Here is a 21,772-nt window from a genome sequence, read left to right on the forward strand (position 1 = left end):
TGCTGCTCCGCTCCGCTGTTTCCACTGTTTTCATATTTTGATTTATTCCTCCAGTACCTCCATGACTGCTGTGATTCGTGTGTACTTTGGATACAAACCCATTGTTTTTCAACTTTGAAAGTGTTCATGTTTTTCTGCAGCTTCCAAACAAAACTCCATACACACAGAGTTCAAAGACAGGATATAATAATAATTCATATCAATAAACATTTTACCAAGCAGAAATCAATATTTGTTGACGTCACTCAATTGCGTAATTCGGGGAGCACTATCAAGACTACTGTTCTTTCTGATTTATGGACACTAGTACACTAAACAATCTGTTCAGTATTATACATGGAAATAAATTAATGGTGTAGAGGGCAGTTTGTCGGTAGTGAAGGAAATTCAAAAGGTTTGGAACAGAACCAAAAACAAACAGAAACATGACCATTAATATTCACAATGTCAAGGATTTAATGCAGACATTAATATGAATTATACTGTAGGTATAAAAAGGTTTAGGATGCCTCAGAAAAGACAGAGAAGGCTTTTATAGTCACATATTAACGTCTTCAACCAGTCTACATGGTAAAGCAGTTAAAAACTAACAGATCTGAAAGAAAAGTGTTTAATTCCAGGGTTATAGAAAGAGTATATTATGGAATAAGAATAAGAATTACAAGAAGTGTCTACCAACTATAGTCCTGTCTGCTAAAGTTTGGAGCTCCTCTACCCTGCTTCCAGGAGGAAGCTACATTTAAATGCTAGATGATGTGTTTGTTTCTTACGTGATGAAGCCCAGCTGCTAGTGATTTGGCTGTCTCTCATAATATAAAAGATCATGGCAAGCACAGCTCTTGGTCTGTTGTTGAAGGACCTGCTTTCAGTATTTTCTCGATTGGTTGATTGGTATACTGAGAGACTGAGAGACTGACTGGGGGTTAAACTGTAGCTTCCTTTGGCCACAGGTTGTTACAACAAAAGGTCAGCCAGCCAACCTGTGGGATAATTGAGAATTTGCATTGGAAGCTAAGGCTCCAAAACCTGAAACCTCACACATGCTGGAATTGTATAGGAGTAAAGCATCATATTATTAGGATCAACCTGTTCCAGAGGCTGGTTTCCCACCTACTACTAGAGGATGACCAGTGAGGACTCCAAACTCCAAACTGTCACAACAGAAAGAAGGTCAAACTGCAATAAGACCCAGGTGTGACCTCATCTTGAACCCTGTTTCTTACTTATTTGGCTTCTGGAGCTAGGAGCTAGGTACTAGGAGCCAGCTCCCTTAGGTGCTCCTCTTTTGATGACCACTTGGGCTAAAGAGAAACAGTTGCTATCAAGAATCCATTTTAATTGGTAATGTGAATGGGTTACAGGTGGGACCAGGCAGTCATCATCGCTCCAGAGATTGTTCCTAATCTGCAGACTGAGCTTGAGAAACATGGATGTACAGAAGAATTTGCCCTGATTTAATTACGATTTACATTATGCTGCAACACAAAGACTCTAGGACAAAATTGAGATATTCAGCCAGCTCACGGGCACTTGGATGAAAAAACAGGATTCACATCACATTCTCACATCAGCATTTTTATGCTGAGAGGTAACTTAAAAGTTCTTTAGACATGGAAAGGCACTTCAAGCCTGTTTGCCTTTTTTCCCAGTATCTATGATGTTTCATTATGAATTCCTTTCTGTTTTTTACCACCCACAATGTGTTTATATAACTACCATGTAAAACTAGAACAAAGCCATGTTCTATTGGAGAAAATGTTTCCTTTTCAGTGCTCAGTTCAGCATTATCTAATTTAAGAGTTTTTATACATAATGCTGCTGTTCTGGATGATAGGTTAATAGAACTTAGAAGATATCTTATGAATGTGTAAGAAGGATAATACTTTTAAGGATTTCTTGCAGTTTCTTATCTACAGTACGTTGTGATTATTATTAAGCATGAAAGGTTAGGACTTAGCAAAGAATATATGAGTCTGAAGAACAGAAGAGCTGAGCCTCAATGCTAACCAGCTGGCCATTTTAGATTTGTAATAGTTTATCTTTTTTTATTTTTATAAATCTGGCAGTTTATTAAAAAAATTGGCAGATGATCTGCTACATTTATAAATCAACCTGTTCTTTTACAGACTTCATTATTTTTCAATATCTATGGATTAGAAAGAGGAACTGCATCATTAGGCAAGCTACAAAGGAACAACTCGGGCATAATTTCATGATGAAAAGAAAAAGATGACAATATTACATAAATATGTAAAAAATACATAAAAATGAAATAACAATGTCACATAACAATTAGAATTATTTTGATTACCTAAAAATGTAACATTAATATTAAAACTGTTGTCCACCGTTTCCAACTATGTAGGTGTGCTTAACACCGAAAACTCCGAAAAGGCTGTGAAGTCAATGATATTGCTCTGGATTTTAGAATGTTAGATATGTTGAAATCAGATAACACAATGAACTAATAGTAGCAGTAGCTGTGTCTTCTGCAGTGATTACCAATGTAATTGGTCAAAGTCATTTCAATACATGAGCAGGTCCAGTCTTTGATTGTTTTCAAAGAACTGTGCAAATGCTATCTCTCTAGCTAGGTGGAAGAAAGTTGAAAGCAATATACAGTATGACTTTGAGAGGAACATCTGTTCTGTCTTATCAGGTCTTATTTGAGTGGTACAACCACTCTATAACTTATAGTTTACTGCTAAACCTATCATTTTATTTGTTGGATTTAATGTGATTTTAGAAGTGATTAACTAAAACAAAATACAGTATAAACGAAAAGTTAGAAATGAGAGCAGGCCCATTTGGCCAATCTAAGTCATTTGGTTGCTAATAGCTAATTGTTTCAAGGAATCTCATCAACAACATGGCTGGTTAATTAGTTCCAGACTTTGCTTAAAAAAGTGTCTCCTATTCTCAGTTTTGAGTTGTGTTATATTTCCTATTTGTGTCATAACTTGATAGCCCATATGTCTTGTAATGCAAAGGAGAACACTTAGAAAAAAGTGACATTATTAAGGGAAAGGTTTTTTTAACATGGGCTACTGTCTTATTCAGTTTCAGACAGGTAAATCGTATAACGTGTGCAGACGTGGCCTCAGAATAAAACACGGTGATATCATCTTTAAAATAATCTGGATCTTTGTTTATTTTCCTATAGGTATTTTTGCTTCCAAAGAAGATAAGGTCACTGAATGTCTTAGAAGCAAAAATTAAAGCAATCACTGCTCATTTCAGTGATATGTAATTGGTTTGTAATAAATCTTTATTGTTTTTCTGTTTAGATTTTAACAAGTAACTGAAGTGAGCCGTGTCTGTCTGTCAAGTCAGGGCAGAACATGGAACCACAGTAAAAAAGGTTTCTTACAGAATGAGTGCATAGATGAAAATGTTTGCCTGACCTCCACTGTTTCAAGTTGTATTTCATGTTCCCTAGCTAAAACCACCTTTTTCATTTTACTGTACAATTATAAATTGAAAATAAAAAATGCATATAATAATTAGGTAATGCTTCAGCCATAGTTCAGAGCCATTATTCGAAGAAAACACGTGTCAAAGGTGCTTGTAAAAAAATAAAACTATATTTCTACAAGGCACCAGTTTATTTTGCAGAAGAAGAAAAAAGTGAAAGGTTCAGTTTTGGCACGACATAAGTCAAGCTGCTTTCTTGCCTCTTGCTGGTTATATTCCTGTTCTGTTATGCTTTCCTTAGGATTCCTGTTTCTTGCCCTTCTTCAGCTTTTTAATTTTCTCCTGTCGCACAGTCTCACATTCCAGATAGGAGATTTCTGATAGCCTCTGAATGAAAGAAGTCGGGGCTCCAGGGACAGGATCAGCATAGACATGAGCTATGGAACAAGTACACAGACAGCGTTACCAAACAGAACAGGCTATTATTTTTAAGGTGAAGGAACCTTAATAATTAATAAAGCAGGGGTCCCCATTCTCTTTAAAGCAACAAGTACACTGGTTCCCAGCCCTGGTCCTCTAGTAACACTGAGTCTTCTTGTTTTATGCTCCAGCCAAGCTCTTAGTCACAGGCTAATTGATTTCAATTTTCTTCACGTGGCATATTTATCAATTTGCTTTCAGGTCTTAAAAGGTCAAATAGAATTTGTAATCTGTAACAACCGTATTCCATTGTGTGAGTTTCAGAATACTCCAAGTCAAGTGTTTTGCCTGACATGCAACCAAATTAACTTTTGCAGTAGGAAAAAACACTTTTTGTGGCCGTGTCTAAAAGTATAATTCCCACCTGCTCTGGGTATCTGAAATAGTGTCATTCCCACCTGTGGGCAGATCAAAGAAACACTGCACTAGTGCCCGAACAGCTGGAAGACCCCTTAAACTGATCCAATAACAAGCTGGTTCAGATCATTAATAGTTGAGCTGGACTGAAAAGCTGGTGACACACCGGCCATCTAGATCTAGAACTGGGGACCCCTGAAATAAAGGAAGCACTCAAAACTGTATGAAAGTATCTATTTGTGCTACAAAAGCATCTTTTATCCGCATGGATCCCCCATGATGAAAGTTATGTCCTTTTCCATAGGAATACACTCAATGACCTCTTAAGCTTGAAAAGAGGGAAATTAATGGAAATGAAAAAAATAGCAAGCAGTAAATAAAAACTCATCAGGGTGATCCTAAGATTGCCTTTCCTGTAGGTAAGGTCCATTACACTGTGTAGCTACAGAAACTAAAACACAAAAACAATAGGGGGTGTGGAATAAGGGAAGCACACATAGCTTATTATCTGACTGTCACTTTTGATTAATTAATTTGATTTCATTTCTGAAAATCAAGGTTGATTCCAAAATCTCATGGTTTACTTTTAGCTCCTAATGTCTTGTCATGTCATCTCTTTGAACAACCTCTTTGAAGTTATGTTTACAAAACTGAGTTTTAAGCAAACTAAGGCCTTTTTTTATAAAAACAATATTATAGATTATAACAAATTACCTGAAGCTGCTAAACAATCTTACTTACATTTCTGGAGAGCACCAATTGTGAATAAACTGCAGGATCTATTACTTATTCTTGGCCTAAGAAAATTAAGATATTAAACATTTAGGGAAAAAAATCACTGAAGACAATAACAGAACAGGTAATTGGGACTCATTTAAAACATGTAATTAGGTATACACATACAGAATCAATGCTCAGCATGTCCTGTAAATGAATAATTATTTTACAGGATTGGTTACAATTAGATGTTACTCACACACAAAGAGCTGCATTGTGTTTAATTGCGTGTAGAATTTGAGTAAAATATATAAAATAATGAAAGTGAATTTAATCATATAATCATACAATATAAACAAAATGCTTCAAGAAGTTTCTTTAAACACAGCATGTCCTTTAAAATGTAAGTACCATACCTGTTCATGCAGGTTTCTACAGACACGTTTTGCTGTTTGACAGCTGGAGAGGTAGTAGCTGGCAAGAAAACTTCTGGTACAGAAGGAAGATCACATCCTGCATAGGAACTGAAATATGAGAATGGAATTTCTCATATATTATCAGGTGGCAGTGTGGCATTATGAAAATTATCATTATACAATGATCTAATACATTTGTTTGTGTGTTTTAAAGATGACAGGCAAAGAACATTTTTGGAATTTAATTTTATTTGATTAAAAATATATTTAAAGATATACCTCTTCTATAAAAATGTTAGCCTGGTTTTCTTCGCTGTGATAATCAATGAAGTACACTTCTTGTATTCTTATTGTATTTGCAAAACTCAGCAATGTCTTAATCACAAACAAAAAATGTCCTCAACTGCTGTCTGGGTGTAAGCATGCTAACTGCTTACCTATTCCCCAGAAAACAGGGAATGATTTTCTATGCAGCATTCTATAATTCCTTTGCCTCCAAAAGGATAATCTTATTTTTATTCTTGGAAAAAATCTTCATGTATCAAGGAAACACCAATCCAAAGGAGTAGTAGAAGAAAAATGTTTAAACGGTGTCCTGACAAGGAGCAACTCTACATTCTTGCTTACCTAGAGGCGAATGGCTTTGAGGGACCCTGGGAGAGCTCTTTGTGCAGGGAGAGCCTGTGGACAGGGCTGGACTTCTGAATCAGGAAGTCACGAGGGAGTGAAGGCGCAGAAGAGTTTGCTTTGGGTAATCTCTTTTCTGCAAACAAAAATGTTGGGAAAGAAACATAAACCATAAGTTTTATAATTTATATTTTTATATATTTAGCACTGCTATTTTTTATAACAGGAGGAAGAAGGAATTGAAAAGTGTAATATTTATAATAATACTTACATGTATTCTACTCTTACTCGTCAGAGACCCTGAAGAATTTAAATTAACCCAGTAATACTTTTAAATAAATAAGACTTAAACCTACATAGTGAGTGGGCACTCCACCTAAAGTGCTTTTTTCATGTCAGAAGCTCACTCCCCATAATTTCTATCCCTTTATTTTATTCTGTTGATGCATATTTTTGCACATAACCTGTTACTTTTTTTGTTGTTTTGCACATTGCCTGTTGTTGATTTTTGCACATTGCCTGTTGTCTCTGTCTTTCTTTTGCTACACAATTGTATTGTTGTTGTTGTTGTTGTGTTTTTTTTCTCTTTGTACTACTTATGTCTGAGAGCTAGCTAAATAGCATTTCGTTATACCATATACCATGTATATGAGTGTAATGACAATAAACTTGAACTTGAACTTTTAAGGGTAATGGGACTACCACCACCAATGTGTATCCCCCACCTGGAGGATGCGACAGAAGCAGAAACCAAAGTCAGTGCCTCGGTTTCACGTGTCACCAGAACGATCGTGCCTTTTTTTATTGTATGATACCCACCTCACTATACAGTGGCATTAGTACCCACACAGACAGCGGAGCGCCACCTACTGGTTCCGGTTGGGAGCAGTTGGGGTTAAGGGCCTTGCTCAGGGGCCCCATGGGATACGAACCGGCAACCTTCCTGCCACAGGCACGGATCCTTAGCCACAGAGCCACCGCTCCGCCCAGCTTTGTGCTACTTTTAAAATTCTTATATTAGTTTAAAGCAACGGCATTTATCTATTATAATCATTAGCTTTGACATAACAAATTATGATGCAACTATATAAATGGTGTATATAAATAATATAAATTAACTATATCAATGGTGTGCTAAACTAAAGATAAGTAAAAAGGCAAACGTTTCAAATGCTCACGTTCTCAGCGCAGACTTTCTGGGAAAGTGTAAAAAGATATAGAGTGCCACCTGCTGGTGAAATTAAATGCTAACAGCCATTCTTCCACTTCTGTTCAAAGCGTTCAGTTTTATTTTTTTTAAACTTCTATTTTTAACCATCCTCTCCAAAAAAGTGTATTATACTTATATATGTATTTGTATGTAACACAGATCTATGTATTCTTCTGTTTTCTTCTGTGTTTTTAGCTTTTATGTGATTTGTAATAGGAACATACAACTGGACATCTACGACATTCTGTGCTTTCCTATACTATCACACACAAAAGTTTTAAAGTGGAACTTACAAAATGTGTGTTCTTAAACATAGTGGAAACATAATGACAGGGTACATAAAGTCCTCCTATTTTGTACACAGCAGGTACAGTATTAAAGAAAATTTATACCATCTACAAAGCTATTCATGCACATTTGCTGACTATATTTGGTTTGGTTTTACAGGATTAAGACCAATCAGATATGACGCACACACAGAGCTACTTGATGTTTATAATGACCATATCTAGCTTTGAGTTAGTGGGAGGACACCTTAGGCTACAGTCAGTTTGATACAGACATGGGGAAACCAACCTGTTTCTCTCGATGTGAAAATGTAAGAAAAGAACTTGAATAGATTCATATCCCCTTTATGTAGTTTAATTTCTAATAAATGTTAAGATGGATCCAACCGATAGTCTGGCATGACTGTGCTCTAGTTATACTAATAGGAAATAAAAATGCTGTTTTCACACACTAATTCCATGAAGTAAAATAACTATTGCATTACATTAATTCTAGTACAGTAAATATGAATGGCACACACTGTTCTGTTAGCTACCTTGGACATCATACTTGAATTCCATCATGTCATTCCTCCACTTCTTGTGAAACAGAGAAGGTCTTTCAGATAATTCCATGTCAGAGCATCTGGATTCGAAGCCACTTGTTGTCACTCTCTGGTAATCTCTCAGTACCAATGAAGAAAACTTGGACCTATAGCACGGAAATAAATAATAAACTGAAAATGAAAATTAAAATAGTATTTTTTTTTAAAAGATCCATTTAATCATTGAGCTTGAATTACTAGTGGGGTAGTACTGCGGCCAGTTTTTTATCACAGAAATCTTTACTGGTTATTAATAATATAATAATAATATATTTAATTTATAAAACTCCTTTCCAAACCCAACGATATAAAGAAAAAAAATTTAAAAAGTACAATAAAAAGTAAAAGAAAAAAAACAAGAGCAAAAAGGTTCGTACAGATAGAATGTAGGGCTATCAGACATAGGTCCTGATAAAAAGGTGAGTTTTTCGTTTGGATTTGAAGGGATGGAAGAATTTCTCTCTTGCAGAATCTGAGGAAGGGCACTCCATAACAAAGGAGCAGTGGGAGAAAAGGCACGACGCCAAAGGCAGAGATTTAGTCCTGGCTACGTCTCAGTCTCAACTGAACTGAACCTATGGGAGGGAGCGTAAACGTGGAGGAATTCAGAGATGTATAATGGAACCAGTTTTTTTAAAGCCTTTAAAGTCAGTAATAAGATCTTGTATTGAATACATGATTTAATAGGCAACCAATCGACAGACTTCAGTGTAGGAGTGATATACTGCCAAAGTCTGGTCAGAGTTAGTACTCTAGCTACAGCGTTTTGGACAAATTGCAACAGGGGAGAGTGTTAGGGAGCCCACAGAGTAAAGAACTAAAGAGCGATAGAGCTGTGTTTACTAATCAGCCATCATGCTCTTCCTCTCATTACATTGTAACACGTGGTGTCAACTGTACTTTCTTAAAGCAAGAAAAATGATAGAAGTTTAGAAAACTGCAGGTTGCCACAGGAATGCCTAATGCGCCGAAATTTAGGAATAGATTTCTACAGCCAGTTTCCGGGAGATGTTTTGTTTGCTGAGCAACCAATGCGTGCTGCACGCAAGAACATGGATTTACATCCTGCGCCCCGAGTACATACTGTTTACAAACAACTGTAGAGGAATAAAGGAAGATGTCTGATGTATACTATAAACAAAAAGAGAAAAAAAAATTAAAAGATTTGAGCACAGACACAAGTACATGACATCATCCCAAGAGCGAAAAGAACAAAATGGCAATGCTCTGGACAAACTACTGAGTGACGGATCATTGCTGGACTAAAAAAATACTTAACTGCACTGCAAAAAACAACATTCAAGCAAGAGCAAGATCTTAAAGGACAGATTAAATCACCTGAACTCCATGCTTACCCTTCTATGATACATTTGGCCTCTGGGTCCTTTATGTCCTTTAATCCTTAAAAGGAAACAAAAGTCTCTTTGAAAGTTTGTTTAAGAATACAAAATACACATTCAGCGGGTCTAATAGTGACTATTATGTTTTACTTTGTGGCTGATATGCTTTCCAGTTCTCGACAACTTTATCCAATGATCCAGTCTTCCCCTCAATCAATTCTGTTCGTTCACACTTCATGTTCTGTTAGATCCAGCCCAGTGTTCTTAAACGCTTTTGTATAATATTAACATATTAACAATGATATCATCGGATATACATCGATCCCCCGTTAAACGAGCACTTTACTAACGAGTACTCGCTTAAACGACCGGTGCGTATATATGCCTATTTTTCTTATAAGAAGGTAACTTCCCTTACAAATACGAACTCCAAGCGGCTGATGTCGTCTTATTTTGAATATATAATTTATAAAAAAAGAGTATTCATTCACGAATATTAATATTTTATACAGTTAATTGTTTTATTTTGATAATGCGCACTATGCACACTATGGATATCACCAGTTTGATGCTCTTATTTTCAGGTACGGGTTTTATTGTGTACTGACTGCCCAATATTTATTTACTAACATAATATTTTTTGGTTTAGCAAGACATTTTGGTTAGTTTATGTCATATTTATTGTTCTTGCGTACTATAGGGATCATGGAAATTTAAATTTCTCCACATAACTAATTCATAACACACTTCCAACAGAACAGGTTGCATATAAAGTGTGGGTAAATTCTGCTTGTGGGAACATACATAGAATTTTTTTTATGCTGTCAAACTATTCAAATACACCATAAAAGTACCTGAACTCAACATGTCCCGTTACAGTACGTGAACTTGAAATGAATCGGAGACTTTTACATGTATTTAATGGGAATTTAAAGTTGCTTTTTTTTCGCCTACAAGCAGAAATACTGGAGCTCGTTTGGCGAGGAATGAGTGTACAGTATACACAGTATATATTTCTTCTTAATATGGCGTATACGATTCTGTGTAGCTATCAGTGTGTAAACATTCTTTATATTACCTTTTTAACAGGCAAATTGAGTATTTGACATCATTTTTGATCGATTTCTGCCGATGTTAATTCAGTGAAAACAGAGCAGAGGAGAAATGAGAGCACGTCCAGTCAAAAGCAAACCTGCCACCCCCTGTTGCAGGAGAAAACGTTACTTAAGCTTCATCTTCTTCATTGCGTCCTGTCTGAATATCCTCATCAACCTATGGTTCACGTTTGAAGTCTGAAAACTGTGCATTACTAATCGACAAATAACGATACAGAACATGGAACACGAAACAGAAGAAAACACAAGAACAGAATAAAATATAAAATAACACCAGAATGACACCTCCTGCATCTCCAGCGAACCGGAGGGGAGTCGGTGCAACCCAGAGAAATACCATGAGAGACTGGGGTGCTAAGCACTTTGACTGGTTATTTTCTTATACGAGGATGTGACCCATCGATAAGAGGGTATATATACTGTTACTAGCCTCCTGATCAGTGGTCTCCAGCCTCGCTGAGCAAACTTACTGCCCTGCAGGTGCGGAGACGGCGCCCCGCCGTGTTTCCTCCGCGGCGGAAGGGCGCTGGGCTTCCCCGCGGCCAGCCTCAGGTTAGCCTGCTGAATGTGCTGGCCGAGCGCCCCCAGCCCCTCCAGCAGCTGCAGGCTGGACGGGCCGCGGTCCCGCAGGTCGCTGGCCGCGGCTGTCGTCACCAGCTTCGGCATCGCCACCGCGCACAGGAGCCGACACGCCCGTGCAAGGGGCGGGTTTCATGCCCCACGCTTATCCTTCATAACTCCGGCCGTCCGTTTCTCGATGCACCACTACAGCTCATCATCTGTTGCGCGTTAAATGTTCTCGTTGGCAGACGTACCGGCGTGTTTCCACCGGCGGTGGCTATATTTATTTATCTTTTTACATTGACAGCCTTTAAACCGGGCTGTCAACCGTACCTGCCGCCGGCGGCGAACACTAACCCACGCTCTCACAGGCAGACATTAGTGTTGCTAAGCAACAAGCAACAGGAAGTCAGGAGTGGGAGATTAGCCCCTAGGCGCATGCGTGACGTGATTTATTTGGTGTGGGTATTCCCTGTGTACAGAAAACCAGCAGTTTTTCTGACTCTTTTTCAAGCCGTAGTAGGTATAGGATTTAAACAGAGAATTGTTCAAGTTAATTTTGTATTCGGGTTATTGATTTAATTGATTGTGTAATCAGTTACTCAGAAACACGCAGGGACGTGCCCAGCACCTTGTTTGTGTTCTGCGTTGGAGGTTTATTCCAAGTCGAGCCATCCTTCATATTTTTAAATTTAAATGACCTTTTAGCTGACTGGAATTGGAAAATACGCAGTTCAGATTTTTTTGCGTCAAAATGTATCGCGCTTTGCAGGGCACTAAACACATTTTGAAATCCAGTATCCACGAATATAAATCATGTGCTCTGATCACTGCGTACACGTAGAATAAAAAAAAAATGATTTATTTATGGTCTTCAAACAGTGGATATGATTTTACGTTGCTCCAGCTGAATCTTGTATCTCCAGTTCGGTGAAATTTCGAGTGCATATACGTTGAGTTGCTGCAACTGCAACTTTAATCATAAAGTTGCAGATTTAAGATTAAAATGGCAGATGGAGATAAATTAAGAAGACATTTGGTCCTTTCATTTCTATGCGAACTCACGATTAACAGTTGGAGGCGTTAGTTCCAAAGTTAAATTAAAATAAGAAGGACCTGTCAGTTCATTTCCAAACAGGATAGTCCTGCCGTCTCTAAAGTGTAGCTGTTGTTAAATTAAACTATTAATAAACACGTGAAATTTCCAAACACTTTTTAGTCATATGTGAATTAATGCCAGTACTACCAAAACGTGAAGAGCAATAAAACACAGAAAGACCAAAAAGCAATTGAGTCATTATTTTTCACCCATCATACATTTTACTGCAGTACCATGACATCAAAAACTTCATCTAACATGGGATCCATCTTTGATGTTATTTTAGTTGGCGATTTAATAAACCGGGGATTGCAAATATCTTTTCTTTAATCTTCAAGTGCTAGGACTTGAAACAAAAATCTGCTTTTATTACACACTGTTTTGTTGCCCATATACATTAAAACTGTTGAGAAGGCAGGAAAGCTTAAATATAAAGTTCATTTCTGCTTCAGTGGATAATGCTTGACAAGTCCAGTGCAAATATTTGTCCCTCCCGTATGTCATCATAACTATCCTAGTGAAGCTGAGGTTTCCTGGGATTGGCATTTGGGTTTCCGATGGCCTGAGCAATGGATTTTCACAGTTGTTACACATAATTGCTTACACTTATATAACGCTTTTATGGACACTCCACTCAAAGCACTTTACAGGTAATGAGGAACCCCTCCTCCACCACCACCACCAATGTGCAGCCCCACCTGGATCCACATCATCCACAGCCTTTTGCATGCCAACTGACAATACAAATATGCAATTAGCTTGGAGACGCTGGAAAACGGCAGCAAGGGAAGGTGGCTTTTTAAAATATGTAGTCACTTTACCAAACTTAAATCATCCACTTGTAGAGCGTTTTTCCCAACAAGAAGAAACGTTCAAAATGCATGGGAGAACGTGAACAGAGAAGCGAACTGATGATCTGGACAATGAAGAGGTGTGTGACCCGAGCAATCACTGCACTTGTCTGGACGATAACATTCATCTGACGACGCTCATGGATACACCTTAACATCAGACACCAGCGTGCAAGCAGCACAGCAGAGGCCGATTAGGAATTGAGCTTGCACTCGTAGACCCAAGTCCTCCTGAGCCAGTAGATCATTAAGTTTTGCTCCATTGCCTCACTGGAATTACCAATAGCTCTTCTCCTATTTGCATGTGTAATTAAAACACAATTGACATTGTAGAGGGATTGCTCTGAAAATCCCCCACAGCCTAGCTCAATGGGCAAATACCTAGCCATCCAGCCATACCTGGAAATCGACCAATCCCTGGCACTTCGTCCTCCTTCTAAAGCAACGTTCCCCAGGACCGACAGCTCAAACGTATCTAGCTGCATCGCTGTCTCAACAAGTACAATGCCTGGCCTTGGAGTTATTACCTTTGAACTGGGAGAACTGTAAACACCTTGCCAAATCTCCTGCTACCTGCCACTCCTTCCCTGTTGCGAGGAGACCTTATCTCCTTTGCCTTAATGTAAGACAGCTGTAACAAAAGCAGCGGCTTGTGCGGCAGAAAGTAAATGTTAGCCATCATCAACTCTCAAGCGTTTCTCACAAACAAAAAGAACAAGTCAGGAAACGTGTTGGTCAATGTAGAAAATGAAGACACTCAATGAGCAGATACCACATCTCTAAGATTACAAAATGCTTGTGCCTCTATTTCCTGGTTTAGGAGGAGGACTTATTGAGCATCGTGTGTAGTGATTGGGTACCAAGAAGAATATGAAATTAAGCTTCATGCACAATTACTCAGAAGGATTGAACCAGTTTCCCCTGTCTTAATTCTTCATGTTTTGGGGCAAAAGCCTCTTAATATTTGTAGTCCCACAGCATCTTTTTTTACTTTGTATTTAGCTACCTAAAACTCACATGAATAAAGCGATACATTAAGGTTACATCTGCATTTCATATTGGACACTACTCCAATCCATGCTATAATATTGAATCCACAATCAAAAAATTATTTAAATCCACAAGGTGGAGCTCTGGCTTCAAATTGCAAGTCTGTACATTAACAAAGATGAGATCCTATATCAAACACAAATGGTGCCATCACTCGATTTTCACTAGTTGAATAGGTTTTTCAGTTTTTATCTACTTAACTATTGCTTGTGATTTGTTCTCAAAAAAACGGACATGTCACAAATGAATCAACCCCAGACTTACGATTTTTTTAAATTTTATTATACAGAATGATGGTTTGGGTAGAGAACAATCTGTGGAACACCTGAAAAAGAAGAAAAAAAAACATTTGTTATTGTTAATGTAACAAATAGTAAACAACACTGCTGTCATAATGTTAGCACCTCATAGGCTAGCAAATTCTGGCCTGTTCTGCACGTGGAAGGGTAAACCCCTGTAGAAAATCAGGCTGGGTGTAGCACTGGACCATACTTACTAAAACCTCTGTCCCAGTTTAACACGTACTACTGCTTTAGGAGCAGTTATCCTTCAGATAACATGACATGAAAATCTACTACTCTGGCATTAATGGTCACACAGCACTTGGAAAGTGTAGCTGTGTTCTGGCTAAATTCCACTTTGGCCTTTTAGCACCTGGCAAATCCTCTATTCCACTTTATGGTAAGTTAAGGGCTGCCATGCTTCACACAAGTGCTTTGGAATTCCTTGGAATAAGAAGTACTACAGACACTCAAATTTTAATTACATGGGGGGAAAAAATGACTTTTTATCTTCAAAATATACAATTATTAAACCCATTCAGGATGAAATACATCACACTGTCCTTGCCAGAGGAATTAGTACCTGGAATATCAGGATCATTTACATTATTCCAATTCACCTTATTTCTTGATCAATATTAGCATATGGTTTTTATCAGCAAAAAATTAGTCTAAAGACCATTAAAAAAGTATAATCCTGATGGGCCCCTGGTGAGCAAAAAAAACACCTCGACTAAATCCATCAACCTCATTACTCAACACAATCAAGATAAAGAACCTTTGTCATATTGAAAATTGTCATATTGTCATTGAAAAATATTTTCAAGACAACATTTAATTCTCTTTAAATGCATGTCAATCATTATTAAAAATACATAAACAATGTTGTGAGGAACAACAGTTTCAGTTTTATATCCTGAACCCACAGAATTTGAGTCACATACTGTTATATAGAAAACAATACTTTGTCCAGAAAAACAAAGGACAAATACCAACAATCAAGTCAATCTTGGGAGGTCATTCCTCCACCCACACGTCACTTAGCCTTCACACAGACACCCCCGTCTACTCTTGACTCACACCAGTGCTTGGGAGAACACAAGCATGTTGAGAATTTAAAAAAAACGTGCCAGAGCTGAAACTTTAGTTACAGATGCCAGAAAGACCAGCACAAATTAAGCACTGCTAACAGATTACATGTTTAAATTTCATGAAGAGGCAGCCTCCATTTTCTGTCCTTAACCGACCTCCACAGTATGACAGAAACTAAGTACCGTTTAAATTTTGTAAAACAAAACAAGGATATGCTGACATTTCATACTGAAATCCCGGCAAAACAAATCATGTACATTGTTTCATAGCAGCCTTGCATGAAGGCTACAAGCACGACTACAAATACCACACAATACACAATCCAGTTCCTATTGATGCTCCCTCCCTCTAAACTAGTGTAAATCGTTGATAATCCTACAGAAATGGACTCCAAGGACAAAAACATAACACTTTCTTTAGAAATTCTATTAGAATGTGCTCATTTCTTAACTTTATAATTTGAGCATTTCATTTTAATACTATTGGCCACATTACTGCTTCAAGCTGTGCAGTCAGAAACTATACCACACTTACAGTATAATGCCTCCAGTTTAACTAAATACATAAGTTACAAACAAATTACATATGAGAGAACACCCTTCAGTGCATCAAGCCTATTGGGCAGCTAACTGATCCGAGAATCTCATCCAACTGTTTCTTGGAAGAAGCCAAGGTCTCAGCCTCAATAACATGGGTGAGAAGTCTTTTCCTTACGGACGCAATCCTCTGTGTAAAGACATGCCAACCTTTCTTCCAGATAAGCATGGTCACATCACCAGTGACCCGTTTCACTATTAATATTCTGCACTTTAAATGTCATCTCCCAGGCGTCTGCCCAGTCTTCAATTCTAACTAAAGCTCTTTAGATTTCATTTACTGTCTCTACAGTGGTCGATAACTCCCCCGTTTTGGTACCGATTAGTTTAACGACAACCTCCAATAGTTTACTAACTATACCAGAACCTAGATAGCCGACAAATTAGGAAGAGCATTTAGTCTCAGTACAGAACCCCATGGTACTCCACTAGTTAAACTGCCCCAACTGAAAGGCATTCACCACCTATTTGTTGTTTTCTATGAACCAATATGTATTCTTTTATTAAGCGATCAGAGGTCTTCCAAAAATCTAACTACACTGTACCTATATTGTGTCAATTACTGTTGCTCATTAAAACAACTTTAACAAGTCAACCAAGACTACCAGGTGGATGCTGCACATTGGTGGTGGTGGAGGGGAGTCCCCATTGCCTGTAAAGCGCTTTGAGTGGAGTGTCCAGAAAAGCGCTATATAAATGTAAGCAATTATTATTATTACCCATACCCTAGTATCTAATTTCCATATAGGTGAACCTATAGCTAACGTAGTTTTCATAACCTTATACGTAATAGGGATTAGACTTAATATATCAATTACTTGGTTCTAATGGACAGGCACTACATAGGCATTCTTGCAGTCAGTGGATACTCTATGCGTCTTGAGAGTATTGGAAGAGTTGGCTCCTGAAAAAAATTGTTCACCAAGTCAATGGTTCACGATTTCAGTCCCAGTGACCCACACACCTGTTGGTTTTGGTTCCAGGTGAGCCCTCAGTTACACAATCAAACCCTTCACCGACATAAGATTAAATGTGAACCATTTGTTCCCATCTCTTCAACATATTGGAGGTTTAACCGACGTACCTTTAAGTGAAATAACACTCCTTAACTTGTGACTAGAAACAAAATGCAATTCGGACAACGAAGTAACATCTTGGATCCATTAAGGCTTCAATGACCTAATTAAGGTGAGATGGAATGAAAACCAGCAGGTGTGTGGTTCACAAGGACCGTGGTTGGGAACCACTGCCTTAAATAAAACTGGAGGCCATCAGGCCCTGGGGATTTATTCAATCTCACGTGCGTCTGGACACTAGATTCGTCTGCCTCTTTTACATTTAATGCAGAATGGGGTCCTACCGCCTGAGGAATGTTGCTGATGTAGTATCAGACCAGGAAAGCAACGACCACACAGGGTCCCAGCTGCTGCCCGGCACTTCCAGTTCCACAAGTAAAGCAATGCAAACTGACAAACAGGGCACGCAGATCGTGACACCCGCAGCCCAAGCAAAAATGTTTTAATGTCAGAAACTGACGATGCATTGCAAGGACCGGGAGGATTCTGTGCACGAGAGTAACCTACGTAGTTCGACGTCTTTAAATCACAAGTGCAAGTTTAAGATGTTTTCCAGCGATCAGCCAAGCGCCTCACCGTGCATGTTCAGTTCATCCTGCGAATGAGCCTGTTGATCTGGTCCTCTCGGTTGCCAGCATCGCCACCCTCCACGAAGTGCGTGGTCTTCTTGTTCATTCCCCCGCGGGGAGAAGACAGCTTGAAGGGCCACAGGAAGTTGTTTGCAGCCTTGAAGTTCTTCCCAACCGTGTAGATCTCGTGGATTAGGTCTTCAACACAGATGATACCATACTGGCCTAAAAGATGTCAGAAGAAATGTAAAGACTTTGTTCTACGGAGAGCTGCCTCCAGTGCCAATGCACGATTTACAAATTGTACGAGGTGAATAAAAACCTTACAGCACAGTGCTACATCCAGAATTAAGGGCGATTCTCATTATTATAGAGTATTTGCATATTTTGTAAACTGTATGTAGCTAAGAGGCCAAACCTCTCAACTCACAAAACTCAGACCCTTTGTTTCACAGAATAATTTTAGTTAATCCAAATGTCAGTTTTACTGCAGGCCTGTCGTTTTTTCATTTCTCTATAAAATATTCACTAAATCAACCCTTGCAGTAAAACACTCAAACCAACTGACCACTACTGGAGTGCAAGATGGTCTGAGCGATATACCCACCCAGGCTCTTCTCAATAAGGGCGTTGTCAGTAAGGGCGATGCGCTGCTTCCTGATCTTCCCATAGCCACGCTTGTAGACCAGCTCAGTCACAGACTTCAGATTGGGATACCTGAAATGACGAGACTGCATCAGACCGCAAAACCCCTCTATAAAGTTACCAAGGGGTTAAATTGTGTACATAAACCAAAATGATCTTAACGGAAGAGACTTCTATTTTCCCCAAATATTAACAACCTGTATCCAAGGTCTTGAGTCTTCCCCGAGTTTAAGCATCTGGCTGGGAGGCCTGTACCATGTACTTAAAACTGTAAATAAGTGACTCCTAGAACCTGTTGCTAAATTAATTTTCCTACTATTTTCAAATTGTGAGACTGTTGGTTGTTTTGCTTCTTGGTGTGAAATAGATCTGTGTTAACTATCTATATTCCTTTGGGTCACATATACTCAAATCCAATATCTTCTGTTCTATAATGAAGAGATTAAGCTCCCAGTAATGACTATAACTCAATTTGAGCTGGGTGACTAATCTAGCACATGACATCTAAAGGTGCCATTGCTTACAGCTTGCTTGTTAAATATCACTGTATCCTCCTTCATGCCACACATACTTCAGTTTGTTCTGCTAGGTCACTGTTAAAGACCAGACAACAATGACTGAAATTTTATGAAAATATAAATTTAAATATCTGCCTCGCACAAACTTTTTGGCTGCTAGTGTCAGTTTCAGTCCGAAAAGTTATTTACGGCTGACACCTGCTTTAAATTTAAATTTCTACAATATACTGCATTTTTTCTCCAATACACATCTACTCCCAATGATACATAACTGTTTCCTGCTATTAGTTAACAGACAAAGCCAGCGCACATTCAGGTCTCACTGCCTCAAGCTGAACAAACCAAATAGAGAATTTCATCCTTGTCTTTCACCTTTCTTGGAGATGTAAATGCCTTCAGAACTGCTGCTTTACAAGCTACATCACAGTAGTAGGACCCTTCACTAACATTAATGAATATACCCCTTAATGTTATATATACACGTAACATTTAGGAATATACCCCCACTGAAAAACAGCAAATGGCTCTGCAGTGCCAAAGACCATTAAGATTCCCCCATTTTTATTTTTTCTTCAAACCAGATAAGTCAATTGAGGAAATTTTCATTTACAGCAATGGTTTGAAGAAGACCCATCTCTACAGCAATTCAAGCAAAGCAGCTTGCTTGCATTCAAGGGTATGACAGCAGTATTCCAACCAAGATTTGAACCCTCATCCACAATGTAGCACTGTTGCCACACAAAAGATAAGACTCCCAACAAAAGCCAAGAACATCATTTTCCCCACAAGCCAGTCTCCAATCGGAACCAAACCACCTACGTCTCTGCAGGCCTTACCCCCATGCGATGTAGGGCTCTGCAATCCTCAGCATGTTGATGGAGGCCTTGTTCAGCTTCACAAACACGCCGTTGAAAATCTGACGAAGTCGGAGAAGCTGAAGCACCTTTCGCACCTTGGGGCTGACGCCGTTGATGCTACAAGTTGGCAGATGTTAAAAAAAAACACTTAACAAACCTCCATTTTGGGACTTAAACAAAACATCTGTTCTGCAAGCGTGGTTTCAGAAGATTGGCTTTAAGTCAGAACTGCTTCACCATGGTCGATAAGATGGGGAAAAAAGTCATAACATCATTAACCACAGCTTAACAAACAATTTTCCCCAATGTTGATTTTCAATGCCCACATTCTCAAGAGTCCTTTGCCATGTTTAAACTCCATTTCGCCCACTGCCTTACCCTCTGATCCTGATGACGAAGGCTAGTTTGGGCTCAGCAGGGACGTAGAAGTTTCCAACCTTGCGGGCCATCCTAGCCATTCGAATCTCATTCCTGTACATCTTCCTGTACTCCCTGTGGTAGAACTCAGCCCTGCTGTAGATGAGCCTGCGGGACTGCCGCCGAAGCTTTGAAAGACAAGAGAAGGGGCGAGTGAGGCAGACATTCTCCACTGGAAAGTGATGGCAGGCATGCTGCAGCGCGCATAAAAAGGGGGATCTTGAAACGTCCAGACACCTTCACCCCGAGACGGAGGTTCCCAATCCTGGTCCTGGTGACCCACACACCTGTCAATTTTCGCTACAGCCGATCCCCCGGTTCACACAAACCTGTCAACCCTTCTTAAACATGCCAGAGCGTCAACCGCGTTGCTTGTCAAGAGAAACAAAATACTGAACTTGTGACGAGAACCCAAATGCTAATATTCCACTGAAGCCACTTCTTAGATCCATTAGGGCTTCACCTACCCAAGAAGGAACGAAACCCTTCAGGACCTGGATTGGGAAGCCCCAGTCTGAAAGACTGTGAGACTAACAGAAACTAACATGCAATTCAACCCGTTACAAAACCCTGGGCACAAACGAAACTATTTAAACACTGTAACATCAGACGGTTTCATGTTTATGTGGTTACACACTGCGATACTTATTTGGAGCAAATACACTACAAGCTCAATTCCTGAGGAAAGTGAAAGACAAACACGTTTTCAGAACAGCACTTACGGTCTTCTCAGCCTGCAGCTTCTTCAGGCGGTGAGCCTTCATAGCAGCGAAAGCCTTTCGCCTTTTCAGGAGGCTTTCAGGGACCGATGGTACCTTCTTCCCTCTAAAAATAAGAAAAGCAAGTTACAGCGTGCACTACCCCCCGTACTCCAGCACAGAGAACAACCCCCTCGCACGCTTCAGAAACAACAGTCGACATGTCCACGACTCTTCTCCGATTTTAGCCATCACCCTTGTGGACGGAGTCAAAATCCACATACACGCGAGAACTTCAACTCCATTTAACACAGCGTTTCAAACACTATTCAAGCGGAATTACTGCGTTAGAGCCGTGTTACAGAGGGAACCTGCTAGGGGAACACAGGTCAACTTAAGAAATCGCTCCTCATAAACCGGGCCTACCTCGCATCCTGGTAACATTATGAGACACGTAAGCACATAAAGATGATTTTCTGAAAAACACAATGTTCCTTGAAAACTCCCTGGTGGACAGATGCAATTAAACTAAAAAAGCTTCCCAAGTAATATTTGTGCTTTATCCGTACACGCATCCAAACGTTAATAATACACATGGTTATTTGAAGCAACCGTTCTTTAAGTGGACATTCTGTTATACAAACACCCCCATCTTTAATACCATGCTCAAGTAAAACGTAGGAGTTTTATTTGTAAATTTCAAAGGGATATATAATTGGATGAGTACTGGTTTAGTGGATGTGAGCAGATTACAACCGGAGAATAAATTCCCACTTACTCTTCACCCGCCATTGTCGCCACCGTAAAAGAGGGAGGTACGCATGCGCAGTGCGGACTTAAAGCCGGGGTCCGGAAGACCACAGAGGAAGTGGTAGCTGGCTGCGTGAGTGCCTCAGTAATTTATTTTTCTTACAA

The 21,772-nt window shown here is 39.1% G+C and overlaps 2 protein-coding genes and 1 non-coding gene across 3 annotated transcripts; all 3 read right to left on the reverse strand.

Annotated features, from left to right (window-relative positions):
- Positions 1–3,549: 3,549 nt before the first annotated feature.
- si:ch211-171b20.3 (uncharacterized) lies at positions 3,550–11,484 on the reverse strand. Its single transcript, XM_015353410.2, has 7 exons — positions 11,018–11,484; positions 9,448–9,493; positions 8,045–8,199; positions 6,012–6,147; positions 5,385–5,492; positions 4,993–5,048; positions 3,550–3,851 (listed from the first exon to the last, which is right to left on the reverse strand). The coding sequence occupies exons 1-7, from the start codon at positions 11,211–11,213 to the stop codon at positions 3,712–3,714; spliced, it is 837 nt and encodes a 278-aa protein (XP_015208896.2). The 5' UTR covers positions 11,214–11,484; the 3' UTR covers positions 3,550–3,711.
- A 2,884-nt stretch (positions 11,485–14,368) lies between these two features.
- On the reverse strand, positions 14,369–21,736 carry rpl7 (ribosomal protein L7). The gene is made up of 7 exons (XM_006633982.3): positions 21,636–21,736; positions 20,882–20,984; positions 20,121–20,287; positions 19,722–19,859; positions 18,330–18,439; positions 17,730–17,947; positions 14,369–14,433 (listed from the first exon to the last, which is right to left on the reverse strand). The coding sequence occupies exons 1-6, from the start codon at positions 21,647–21,649 to the stop codon at positions 17,739–17,741; spliced, it is 741 nt and encodes a 246-aa protein (XP_006634045.1). The 5' UTR covers positions 21,650–21,736; the 3' UTR covers positions 14,369–14,433; positions 17,730–17,738.
- LOC138239477 (small nucleolar SNORD12/SNORD106) lies at positions 19,937–20,027 on the reverse strand. The gene has a single exon (XR_011189968.1). It is a non-coding gene; the product is annotated as a small nucleolar SNORD12/SNORD106 (small nucleolar RNA).
- Positions 21,737–21,772: the final 36 nt, after the last annotated feature.

This window comes from Lepisosteus oculatus, chromosome 6 (genome assembly GCF_040954835.1).
Source record: "Lepisosteus oculatus isolate fLepOcu1 chromosome 6, fLepOcu1.hap2, whole genome shotgun sequence".
Classification (NCBI taxonomy): Eukaryota; Metazoa; Chordata; class Actinopteri; order Semionotiformes; family Lepisosteidae; genus Lepisosteus; species Lepisosteus oculatus.

Excerpts from the sequence above, each read along its gene's own strand:
- si:ch211-171b20.3 (XM_015353410.2), bottom strand. The coding sequence starts at position 11,213 with ATGCCGAAGCTGGTGACGACAGCCGCGGCCAGCGACCTGCGGGACCGC. Across the intron at positions 8,200-9,447 it reads GCCAAATGTATCATAGAAGG|GTCCAAGTTTTCTTCATTGG; the intron begins GTAAGCATGGAG and ends TCCGTGCTATAG. Across the intron at positions 3,852-4,992 it reads AATTGGTGCTCTCCAGAAAT|CTCATGTCTATGCTGATCCT; the intron begins GTAAGTAAGATT and ends CTTGTTCCATAG.
- rpl7 (XM_006633982.3), bottom strand. Across the intron at positions 18,440-19,721 it reads GAGCCCTACATCGCATGGGG|GTATCCCAATCTGAAGTCTG; the intron begins GTAAGGCCTGCA and ends TCGTCATTTCAG. Across the intron at positions 17,948-18,329 it reads CCTTATTGAGAAGAGCCTGG|GCCAGTATGGTATCATCTGT; the intron begins GTGGGTATATCG and ends GACATCTTTTAG.